The sequence below is a fragment of the Babylonia areolata genome, chromosome 22 (genome assembly GCF_041734735.1).
Source record: "Babylonia areolata isolate BAREFJ2019XMU chromosome 22, ASM4173473v1, whole genome shotgun sequence".
Taxonomy (NCBI): domain Eukaryota; kingdom Metazoa; phylum Mollusca; class Gastropoda; order Neogastropoda; family Buccinidae; genus Babylonia; species Babylonia areolata.
Genome location: NC_134897.1, coordinates 9,637,710 through 9,650,458, shown reverse-complemented (window position 1 = coordinate 9,650,458; position 12,749 = coordinate 9,637,710). Strand labels below are relative to the sequence as shown.

Here is a 12,749-nt window from a genome sequence, read left to right as displayed (position 1 = left end):
GTGAACTGTGTATGTGTGAGTGACTCTCAAACTTGGGAGGCAAAACTGCACTGGCTCTTTGTGCTGCAGTTTGGGGGCTAATTGGCCTTAGGGAACCATCCCAACACCGACTGTCCTAAAACCCTCTTGGCCGTGAGAGTGGGGATGTAACTAGGGCAAGACACTTTCCACTAGGATCAAATTCTGGCCCAGATAGTCGGGACAGCAGTTACCTCCTCTGCTCTTCTGATGGTCATAGTCGAATACGACTGACTATCATACAATAGTATGTGTGAGTGTATGAGGGAGATTTACTTGGAATTCAAGAGTTGAGCGGTAAAAGCAGCAATTAATTCATGGGTTTTTCTCTCATGTTAGAACCTGTGAAAAACATAGTGCTCTTTTCAATGTACCCAGTTCAGGCAAATGTGTAAAGACACACAACCAACTTCTTCCAGCATGTCATACTTGAACAAACAAACAATACGTTGGGCTTGGCAGGTGGTGTCCTACATTACGCTGAATCAAATCAGGCACTGTTGTTCATCACCAAGCAGTGCAGGGTCTCTTCTGCTGTGTGACCTGGTGGTGACTTAACGAAGATGGCTCCAGAGACAGCCCTGTGGCTGTGACAGACAAACCCAGGTGTGGCTGTGTTTGGGGGTCTTGAAATGAGCAGTGTGGGAGTAAAGCCACTGAAATGGCGCAGGTGATAAACTTGCCTTGCCTCGGTCCCCTAGCTCCAAGGGGAACCGTCAGGGCACTGTGATGTTGACTCGTGCACTAGCCTTCACCATTCTGGAAGATCATGTGTATGTGATAAACAGCACCAAAAGAAAAAAAAAAAAAAAAGAAAGAAAGAAAGAAAAAAGATGACACATACGGAGTTTCTTTCCTTTGTCCTCAGTGCCTGTGTCGTAGTTCATGAGAAGAAACTCCAGTTCCTTGAAGGCCGTGCCGTACGTGTCCTCCAGGTAAGCCTGCCTCTTCTTGGCCTGAAAACACCCCAGCAAAAACAACTGTTCTTTTCTCTTCAATGTCCATGTTCACTCATTTCTACCGAAGGCATGACATTTTCACTCGGCATTCATGATTCAGGAAGCCATATTCAATTTCCAGGTTGCGCATGCTGGGTATATTTTTGTTTCCATAATCCACCAAATGTTATGTGGGTTCAGATATCAAAATGAATGCTCTGGAGATAATCATTGTTGCTCAAAGGCATGGGTGAAAGGTGTGATGCTGTGTGGTGCAAATCAGATCATTACCCTGCATCACGGTGCCATGCAGCCACCGTCTTCTCACCACAACACATACAAACAAAACAGGCAAGGCCTTCAAGACTCACTAGTGATACAGACTTAAAAAAAGATAAATAAGAAAAATATATAATTTTTTTTTTTTTTTAAATCATTAAAATGTGTTCTGTATTTGATATTATTAAAGCATCAGGTTAAAAAAAAAAAAACAACCCAAAAACCCAGCCTAAAGCAGATTCGAACCAAGCATGTTTGGGCCAAAGGAAACAGTCTTACACATAGCACGAATCTGCGTCTACAAATGATGTTCAAAAGTAATATCAAATCATGTTGTTTTTCAGCTTGATAAATCGGTTACGGTATTCGAGGTGATGATACCATTTAAATTATGTTATTTTCGTATATCTCCGGCATTTAAGAAATTCTTTATTAAAGTCTGCAGTAAAGGAGATGTTGCCATCGCCTCAAACACACAGCAATATGTTGTCATTTCTTTCGATCTGCAGAGATCCATGTTCAACAGGCTTAGTGTATGACACGGTCCATTCAATTTCTCATTTATGTACATTCTATTTAAATCAGAATACACTTTAAAATATCCACATGCAGTAAACATGTTGATGATGTAGTTAGTGTATGTGCTCTGTCCAGAATTTGTATCCTTTGAATTGCAAACAAGAAAAAACAAGATCTGCACAGACCAGCCTAGACAAGGCTGACCGAAACTCAGTAAAACAGTCAGTTTAATTTTTCTTTTATGTTCATTCTAGTTAATTCAGTGTCCACATTAGAATATTCATATGCAGTAAACACACCGATGGTGCATTTAGTGTCACTGTATGTGTTCTGTCCAAAATTTGATTTCTTTTCTGTTAATTGCAAACAAGAAAAACAAGGTCATGCTGTCTTCTTACCAAGCATAGCCTATGCTCTGGCAACTGGGAAGTGGTAATTTGGTGTTTTGGGATTCCGGAACGAGCCTCAACAAAATAAACTGTTAATAATCCGGATTAACAGCTTAATTCTGGAGACTTACAACCTATTCACTGTGAAGATTTTTTTGCCCTACTATGTTAAGCCAAATTTGGTATTGGCAGACAAAAGTATTTCCAGAGAAAACGGCAATGTTAAAGTTTACCACGGACACACAGGCATACGTACACACACACAGACACACACACAGACAAACCGAACACCAGGTTATAAAGGTCCTAAAAAGAAGTGCCCCTCACAGCCACTGTCTTCACACCACAACACACACACACACACACACAAACCGAACACCAGGTTATAAAGGTCCTAAAAAGAAGTGCCCCTCACAGCCACTGTCTTCACACCACAACACACACACACCGAACACCAGGTTATAAAGGTCCTAAAAAGAAGTGCCCCTCACAGCCACTGTCTTCACACCACAACACACACACAGACAAACCGAACACCAGGTTATAAAGGTCCTAAAAAGAAGTGCCCCTCACAGCCACTGTCTTCACACCACAACACACACACACACAAGAAGTGCCCCTCACAACTGAGACGTTGCTCACCTTCGCCAGCTCAGTCTTCAGTTCGTTGAAGTTCTTCTGGTGCACCTCCAGCTCCTTGGACAGACTGCCGATGACCGTTTTCTTCTCCTCCACCTCCCCACTCAACTGCCTGCGAGTGGACAGGTATTCTTTCTCCGTCCTGCGGAAAACGGGAGTCATAGCGCCTATTCAAGTTTCTTCACTCCACCGGCACTGATGTACTGAATCAATCTGTATTGTATTGAATTGCATTGTATTGTATTGAATTGCATTATACTGTCTTGAATTGTATTGTATTGTATTGAATTGCATTGAATTGCATTGTATTGTATTGTATTGAATTGTATTGTATTGAATTGTACTGCACTACACTGTACTGTGCTCCACTGCATTGCATTGTGTTGTGTTGTATTGTACAGTATTGCATTACCTTCCTGTTACAACACTTTTCTGTGTATTGTGTTGTGTTGTATTGAATTGTACTACATTGCACTACACTGTGTTGTGCTGTATTGTACTGTATTGTATTACTTTCCTGCTACAACACTTTTCTGTGTATTGTGTTGTATTGAATTCTACTGCACTGCACTGCACTGCATTGCATTGTGTTGTGTTGTGTTGTGTTGTATTGTGTTGTATTGTATCACTTCCCTGCTACAACAGTTTTCTGTGTATTGTGTTGTATTGAATTCTACTGCACTGCACTGCACTGCATTGCATTGTGTTGTGTTGTGTTGTGTTGTATTGTGTTGTATTGTATCACTTCCCTGCTACAACAGTTTTCTGTGAATTGTATTGAATTCTACTGCACTGCACTGCATTGTGTTGTATTGTACTGAATTGTATTACTTTCCTGTTACACAGTTTTCTGTGTATTGTGTTGTATTGTATTGAACTGCACTGCACTGCACTGCATTGTGCTGTATTGTACTGTATTGTATTACCTTCCTGTTACAACAGTTTTCTGTGTATTGTGTTGTATTGTATTGAACTGCACTGCACTGCACTGTGTTGTGTTGTACTGTATTGTACTGTATTGTATTACCTTCCTGTTACAACAGTTTTCCGTGTATTGTGTTGTATTGAATTGTACTGCACTGCACTGCACTGTGTTGTGTTGTGTTGTATTGTACTGCATTGTATTGTATTACTGTCCTGTTACAACAGTTTTCTGAGTGAAATTGGAGCTGCAATTCCTGGGGAAGTTGCATCTCTACAGTGTAGCACCACCCACATGAAACAACGTCGTATCGTACTACACTGTGGTGTATTGCACTGCACTGCACTGCATTGCATTGCATTGCACTGAATTGTGTTGTATCATATCGTATCGTATCGTATCACATTGTATTACATTGTATTGCATTGTATTACATTGTTTTGTATTGTATCATACTGTACTGCTTTCTATCACGACAAATCCTCTTGTTTGGAATTCTGTCTGCTCACCCTGGGGAAAGTGGGCCAGCACAGTGCAACCATCCATCCCCATCTTCCCCTTCTTTCTCTGCCTGCAAGTGCATTTCTCTTACTGTCAACAATTTTTGAAGAGTTTTGCCAGAGACAATCCTTTTGTGGCCATGATCTTTTTATTTTTTTTATTTTTTTAATATGCGCTAGTTAAATGCTGCACGTGGTACATCACAGGTTTGTCATCTGAAAGACTAGCACCCAGACACCACTATTGGTCAAGCGAAGCGAGAAGATTCCATGGACAGTCGTGTTCTTGTTGGGTGGCATTACCACAAGACCACTGCTTCATGTGCGTATTTGATATTCTGCATGGGAATATACAAGAAGAGAATAGAGGATCAAGGCACCTACAGATCTGCACGTATGTTGAACAGGGAGATGAGGGAAAATATCCACCCTGAACCCACTGGGTACAGCCAAGATTCAAACCCAGAATCTTTGTATTTGTATTTGTATTTCTTTTTATCACAACAGATTTCTCTGTATGAAATTCGGGCTGCTCTCCCCAGGGAGAGCGCGTCGCTACACTACAGCGCTACCCATTTTTTTCTGTATTTTTTCCTGCGTGCAGTTTTATTTGTTTTTCCTATCGCAGTGGATTTTTCTATAGAATTTTGCCAGGAACAACCCTTTTGTTGCCGTGGGTTCTTTTACGTGCGCTAAGTGCATGCTGCACACGGGGCCTCGGTTTATTGTCTCATCCGAAAGACTAGCGTCCAGACCACCACCAAGGTCTAGTGGAGGGGGGGAAAATATCGGCGGCTGAGCCATGATTCGAACCAGCATGCTCAGATTCTCTCGCTTCCTAGGCGGACGCATTACCTCTAGGCCATCACTCCACATCACTCTTCGGACTGAGGGTCAAGTCATCTGTTGTGTGGTTAGATACTCTGTCTCTGTTCTGTGGGCAGGGCATCCGTGTCAGCAAAACTCATGGAATGAGATCACTATTCAGTCAGGTGTGTGAATGGTCAAATCATGTTGCTTTCAGTCCGTCCCACAAATGAGTCCCCACCGATTGGCTTTTTATCAACAACAAAATAAAGAAAAAAAAACGATTACAGACATACGGCATTTCAAATCTCAGCAGTTTTAAAAAGCAAAAGCAAACAAATCTAAATAACAAGAGAGGCAAGGCCTTCAAGACTCACATGTGATACACTTTTTTTTAAAATCCAAGCTTTTTATGTATTGAGTATAATTTCAAAAAATGTAATGTTTAAGATGAGAAAGATCAGTTTAAAGCAAATTAACTCCCCTAGCATTACAGAGTAATTTCCCTTTTTATACTATCTGCACCAAAACATTTCCAAAATAAATAAAACTTCCATGCTTAGCAAAAGAAGTTCCTGATTGAACAAAAAATGATGATAATGACTGCTCTAGCTGTTGGGTCAGAATATCAGATCAAAGTGCCAAGTTTAGAGAATACAAAAAATATAAATATAACAGTAAATGCAGTTTGCATATAATTAGGCTTCATTCTTTATTTTTTTGTGCCCATCCCAGAGGCGCAATATTGTTTAAAACAAGATGACTGGAAAGAACTGAATTTTTCCTATTTTTATGCCAAATTTGGTGTCAACTGACAAAGTAGTTGCAGAGAAAATGTCAATGTTAAAGTTTACCACGGACACACAGACACACGCACACACAGACAACCGAACACCGGGTTAAAACATAGACTCACTTTGTTTACACAAGTGAGTCAAAAACAGCCTCAAACCTAAAACAGATCCCTATACAGGCAGTATCACCATACTCATTATATCCACCATGATGAAATAAATACAGAACAAATGTTTCAATTATCTCATTTTCACGCCCTGTTCTCATACAGATCTAGGCTCCAATTACTCCTTTGCTTTCAGGAAAGAGATTGTTCCAAAAAATTTTTCATCTCATTTATAATAGTTCTTAACAATTAAAATAAATGTACATTAAAAAAAAAGAAAAAAAAAAAAGAAGTGCAGTCATTATATTCAGATTAACAAAGTGGAGATAATCCCAGTGGAACGGTAGGCATGAGTGGCAGGAGAAAAAAGCCCACTTGTCCAGCCAGCTGCAATGTATCCACTCCATACCTGCAGTACGTTCAAAGATACCTACTTGTCCAGTTTGCTCAGGACGTCTTTCTTGATCTTTCTCTCTTCGTCGTACATCTGCTCCAGCTCCCTGAAACCAGTGACCAACACACAGAGAGTCATCATGTGGACACACAGCACTCACAGTTATACACACACCACTCACAGTTATACACACACCACTCACAGTTCACTCACAGTTACACACACCACTCACAGTTACACACACCACTCACAATTACACACACCACTCACAGTTCAGTTACACACACCACTCACAGTTACACACACCACTCACAGTTACTCACAGTTACACACACCACTCACAGTTACACACACCACTCACAATTTCAGTGTCTTGTAAGAAACACACTCCTAACACTCTACTGCCGGAAAAATACAAGTGAACTTGATTGTTTATGATACTGCCTCTGTGTTAAGCCTTCACTGTATGCATGTGCTGTTTGCTGAGCAAACTAAAAGCTTCGGCTTGTTGCTGCTCTATGTGTTTGCAATGTCTTTACTTGCTTTCGAGAAAAAAAAATCATGTTTAAACCAACTTGAACAAGTACATAGTACTGACAAAAGAGAGAGTGGCACAGGACTGGAATGGCTGGAGACTGCTGGGGGCCTTTGAGGGGCAACAGATGTAGGTGAGGGAGGGTGACTGACAATAAAAGAAATGTTTATGTGATTTTTTTAAAAAATCCAGCAAAGAATCATCACAGACACCATTCTGAGAAAGAGTGACTGACAATAAAAGAAATATTTGTGTACATTTCTTTTTAAGTTATAAAAATCCTTATAGACACCATTCTGAGGGTGAGTGACTGACAATAAAAGAAATGTTTATGTAAAAAGAATTTTTGAAGCTATATAATTTTTTTTTTAAAATCAACAAAGAATCATTTATAGACACCATTGTGTACTGAAAAGTAAAATTTCTTCCTAAAATTACGTTTAAGTAACATACTTACCGTGACCCACTAGTGCAGACTCCGGCAGGGGTCTGACATTCCTGTCCTGTGCAAACTACTACCCGCCTATGCAGAGAAAACGAAAGTAGGCTACGGCCGATAACCTCCCGAAGTAGGTTACCTCCCCTTTGCATCCCTGACTAGCGCCCTCTTCTTAACTCACTCAGTACGGCCAGTCCTCTCTTCTCCTCTACACAGACCCCTCAGATGTCCAGTGGGTGTCTGAATGACCCAACCTTTAGCTTCCGTCGTCAGAACTGTGGTATTCTTTGTCAACATTCACCTCTTCAGTATAAGAATGTTCCGCTTGCAATATTTTGATGATGGCAATTGGGATGAAACGCTGTTAACGTCGTCTCTTTCGCCGTTCGTATGCAGAGAGTTAACGAACCTGTACTGTGCAGCCCCCACCTGATCTGTTTGGTCAGACGCTCCACAGCCCGGTTGGCTTCAGAGTTGGCCGACTTCTCCACCTCCAGACCCCCCTCCAGGTCTCGCACCCTCAGCTGTGGGGATGGGACACGTTCACTTTCACCATCAACACATACACCCTAACATACGTGCACATAAACATATGTGCACATAAACAAATAATGTATGCATACACACACACACACACACACACACATACACACAAGCTTGCTTGCTCACCTGCTCTCACACGCACACACACGCAAATAATGCATGCATATACACACAAACACACACACGCTTGCTCTCTCACTCACTCTACACAAATGCACACTTACGTCCCCTCACTCTCTCTCATAAGCACACACTCACTCACACATACTCACACTCACTCACACAACTACACACACACACACACACACACACATATACTCACTCATTCACTCAAAGATACACATGCATGTTTACACACACACACACACACACACTCACCAATAAACAAACAACACACACACAAACACACACATGTATGCATACACACATACACTCGTTCACTCACTCCCACAAACAAAAACACACTTACACTCAATCACACATACTAAATCAGACAGGGCCACTCATCCCCGAAAACTACCTACATGGCGGGATAAAAACGGTCATACACGTAAAAGCCCACTCGCGTATATACGAGTGAACGTGGGAGTTGCAGCCCACGAACGCAGAAGAAGAAGAAGAAGAAGAAGAAGACAGGGCCACACTGATATGCATGAGTGAACCTTTTCAGGGTCTACTGCACATAACCAAGCTCATGCAACCCATTCAGTGCAAAACATGGTTCATGGTTCATCACCATCATGTAAAATAAATTTGAAGAACACAATTTTTTTTTTTTTCTGAACTCCCCAAAAGCACCACACATCACTGGTATTTGACCCCAGGACCTCTTGACACAAATCTTAACTGTCGACTAAACATGGGGAAAGCACGCCTCTTCATGGTTCTGTGCAATGCATGTGTCCTTGGATGTTGTGTATGTCTGTATCTGACCAACGTCATGCTGTAAAGGTTGGAAAGAGCTACATAAATGCACTACTACTACTATTATTATCATCATTGTGATCATTCTTAGCGTTCAACACACTGACCACTACACCTCACAGCATTCAATCAACTGACCTGCACGATTTCAGAGTTGAACTTGGTTTCCAAGTGAGCGGCTCTTTCCGCTTCCACAGTCTCTTCCAGGGATTTGATTTTGAGAGCAGCACCCTGAAAAACAGCATCAGCACTCTTTTTTTTTTCTTTTTTTCTTTCTTTCATTTCCTCCAAAACTGCAAACATTACCACACACACACACAAACACACACACACAAACTCACACACACACACACAAACACCAACCATGATTGTAATGGAAATGTGTGATAAAGCCCACTCAAACAAAATGTTCCAAAAGTGATGCATTGGCAAGTATCAAAAAGAGAATGGGTTTTTGGTGTGTGTGTGTGTGTGTGTGTGTGTGTAATGATGGTTTTATATATGTAAAGCTTCCAATAAATCCTGACCTATTCAATGATACGTGAAATATACTACAGTACAATGCAGCTGTCATCCCAAGCTGAGTGTGTGTGCATATATGTAATTGCATATACACATATAAACAACCTGACGTGTGCATGTGCATGTGTGTGTGGTTTATGTGCGTGCATGCACAACAAGTGCAGAGGAAACAGGTATCATTACTAAACATAGGCCAAATCCTATTGCTTATATCCATGTTGACCAGCAAAAGGGCCTTTACTACTGAGCACAGGAATTCAAAACACCATGGATCAAAGTATTGTGGTCTCAAATGATTTTCTCTAACCTCCAGATCTTTCTTCAGCCTATCTTCTCGCTCCTTGCAAAACTTTATTTCGGAGACAGCTCTTCTGAGGTCATCAGACTGGTTCTTGTGCTCACCTGGAAAAAAAAAAAAAGAAGGTTACTATCAATGTAAATAAAAATAACAAACTTTATAATCCTAAGCTCATGCAACCCATTCTGTACATAAATGAACAAGTATAGTACATTCTCCTTTTTTTTTTCTTTTTTTTTTTTTAAAATGTATTTATCTATTATTATTCACTCCCCCCCCCCCCCCAGGCCTGACTAAGCGCGTTGGGTTACGCTGCTGGTCAGGCATCTGCTTGGCAGATGTGGTGTAGCGTATATGGATTTGTCCGAACGCAGTGACGCCTCCTTGAACTACTGAAACTGAATTGAAACTCCTAAACGAAACATGCATTTCACTCTGAAACACAAAAAGACACAGGAAGGGAATGATACATTCACACCAATCTCTCACAATGTCCGATATTCCTGATGTTTCTTTCAAAATCAAGTAAACAAGATGCAAGCTACTGTCAACTGTGGCGCATCAGTTCCATCCGGAAATATCTGTCCACTGACGCAACATCTAGACTTGTCGTTTCTCTCATTCTCTCTCGCCTTGACTACTGTAACTCTCTATTGTCTGGTTTGCCTGCTTCATCCATTCAGTCCCTTCAGCGCATACAAAATTCTGCTGCCCGACTCGTCCTCAGAAAGAAAAGATCTGAGCACATCACTCCTCTTTTGCAACATCTCCACTGGCTCCCTGTCTCACACCAAATAAAGTACAAGATCAGCACTCTACGCTACAAATGTATTCACAAATCAGCCCCTTCCTATCTCTGTGGCTGCCTTCACCTCTACACTCCATCTCGCTCACTGCGATCAGCTTCGGATCCACTCCACTTACGCATACCCAGATTCAAACTCTCGACTGTTGGCCACCGTTCTTTCTCTGTCTCTGGACCTTGCAACTGGAATGAACTTCCTCTTTTGCTTCGTCAAGTCTCCACACTCAGCTCTTTCAAGTCTGGCCTTAAAACCCACCTCTTCCCAAAATAGCCTCCCTTCCCTGCCTCTTCCTTGTCTTTAGTTTCTCCAGTTTTAGAGTTATGCGTGCACGAGAATGACTGGTGCGAAAGCGCTTAGATTTGTCTATGCACAAGATTCAGCGCTATATAAGTACCATTATTATTATTAATCATAAACATTAATTCCATTGCAAAGTTAGTCCTCTTGCCTTTCACATCATGACATGACCAGTAATTCAAGCATAATATGTAGAAACTCTTATCCAGTTAGACTGTATTATGAGTACTGTACACAAAAGCGATACTTACTTTCAAATATTTGAACTTTTTCGCCAAATTCACCAATAGTCCTGAAACAAATGCAAGAAATAAACAATTAAACATGCATGTACCAATATTTGTATGCATGACTGTGTTTACTTTGTTCTGATTTCAGAATGTTGCTCAATACATACAGTTTGACATGGCTTCATTATAATTCGCACTGTTTCCAAAATGGTGTTCAAATACTTCACACTGTTTCTAAAATGGTGTTCAACACTGAAAAATTACCATACCATGTTCCCAAAGAGCATCAGCAGAAATTATGATTGATACAAAAATCAATTTTTAAAAAGTCAGAAAACTTGAATGGAAAGAGCTAGAATTACTCACAGAAATGTGAAAACATTGATACTCTGCAGTAACAGAGACATCTGCATATTGACCATGGATATGTTACAACAGAACGCAGGTCCACATATGGGCAAAGACATGATACATTAACACACACACACTTACTGCAGACACACTCCTACACGCACACAGAAACACACACACACACGAGACACAGACACAAACATGCTCTCACACACACACACACACACACACACACACACAGACTCCAAGAAAGAACCACAGCAACAAGACTTACGACTCCTGCTGTTTGGAAATGGCAGCCAGCCGATCCCTCTCATTCCGACAGACTTCCATCTCTGCCTGGAAACGTGCTGCCTCATGATCCTGAAAGTCAACAGCTTACGTTAAACAACACATCAACATGCCACGCAATCACACAGAAACCAGTCACATTCCTCTCTCTCTCTCCCCCCCCCCCTCCCGCACCCATCCTGCCCCCCTCCCCCGCCCCCCTTTCTCTCTTTCCCTTAGTGCCCAAGAACACTGGTGCGAGCTTTCAAATCAGCTTCTCCTTTTTTCTTCAGAATGCTGTTAACAGGATTTATCCCTCCCCTAAAATTACATATAAGTTTACAATACATACAACGACCTACTGGAACCGACTCCAGCAGTGGTCCGACTCCTGTCCTGTGCAAAACAGCAGTCCATATGGAAACCTTTTATCGCACTCCCACTACACTCCCATAAAAACTTATGACAAATGGGTTTGCTTTTGTCGTCCTATCCTGAAAAGCATTGCAACTAAGTGTCTTATGTTCAAAGAACCACACAGTTGTTGTTTGAGGGACGTGGTGGCGGTCTCCACTCTGGGAGGGACGCTCACTCAGTCTGGCTCCGCGACTAAGCCATTATTGTCGTTAGTAGGGGGCTTAGTAGGTGGTGTCCTAAGTACGTTAAAACAGAACAGGCACCACTGAACACCACCGAAGTGACTCAGCAGCAGTGCAGGGTCTCCTCTGGTGTGTGGCCTCATGGCGACCTAACATCGATGGTTCCCTGTGGACTGCCGATGCTGGGACTGCGATGGACGAACCCGGGTGTGGCCGTGTATGGGGGAATCTAAATGAGCGGCGTGGGAGTAATGCCACTGAAACGGTGCAGATGATGGGGCAGCAAAAAAAAAAAAAAAAAAAGAAAAAAGAACCACACAGTTATCTAACAAAGAAAGTTTTAATTAAGTGAACTGTTTTGGAAAGCGTCACACCTACCCTCTCTGCAACCTCAGACCTCAGTTTGCGTTCCTGTTCGCTTGCCGCGTCCGTGGTGTTACGCAGCTGATGCTCCGCTCTCTTCAATTCGTCTGTGAGGTCAGCCACTTTTTCTGCAACATGAACAGTCCTGCACACTTCAGTGCAATGCTTCACACTGTGCTGCCGTTTTTTTCTGTACTGATTTCTCACTATATCCTGTTAAATAATAACTATCACAACAAAAGTATTTATATAGCGCTTAATCATGT

At 41.7% G+C, this 12,749-nt stretch overlaps 1 protein-coding gene across 3 annotated transcripts in view; it reads right to left on the bottom strand.

The window, feature by feature from the left end:
• The window catches only part of LOC143297304 (coiled-coil domain-containing protein 171-like), a 55,777-nt gene that overhangs the window by 34,137 nt on the left and 8,891 nt on the right, over positions 1–12,749 (bottom strand). For all 3 annotated transcript variants that reach the window (XM_076609578.1, XM_076609581.1, XM_076609579.1), the window contains exons 6-14: positions 12,499–12,611; positions 11,526–11,614; positions 10,922–10,962; positions 9,577–9,671; positions 8,886–8,978; positions 7,710–7,804; positions 6,347–6,412; positions 2,786–2,924; positions 863–974 (exon numbers count right to left, since the gene is read on the bottom strand). In XM_076609578.1, the coding sequence (XP_076465693.1) occupies positions 863–974; positions 2,786–2,924; positions 6,347–6,412; positions 7,710–7,804; positions 8,886–8,978; positions 9,577–9,671; positions 10,922–10,962; positions 11,526–11,614; positions 12,499–12,611 (843 nt within the window). The remainder of the gene's footprint in view (positions 1–862; positions 975–2,785; positions 2,925–6,346; positions 6,413–7,709; positions 7,805–8,885; positions 8,979–9,576; positions 9,672–10,921; positions 10,963–11,525; positions 11,615–12,498; positions 12,612–12,749) is intronic.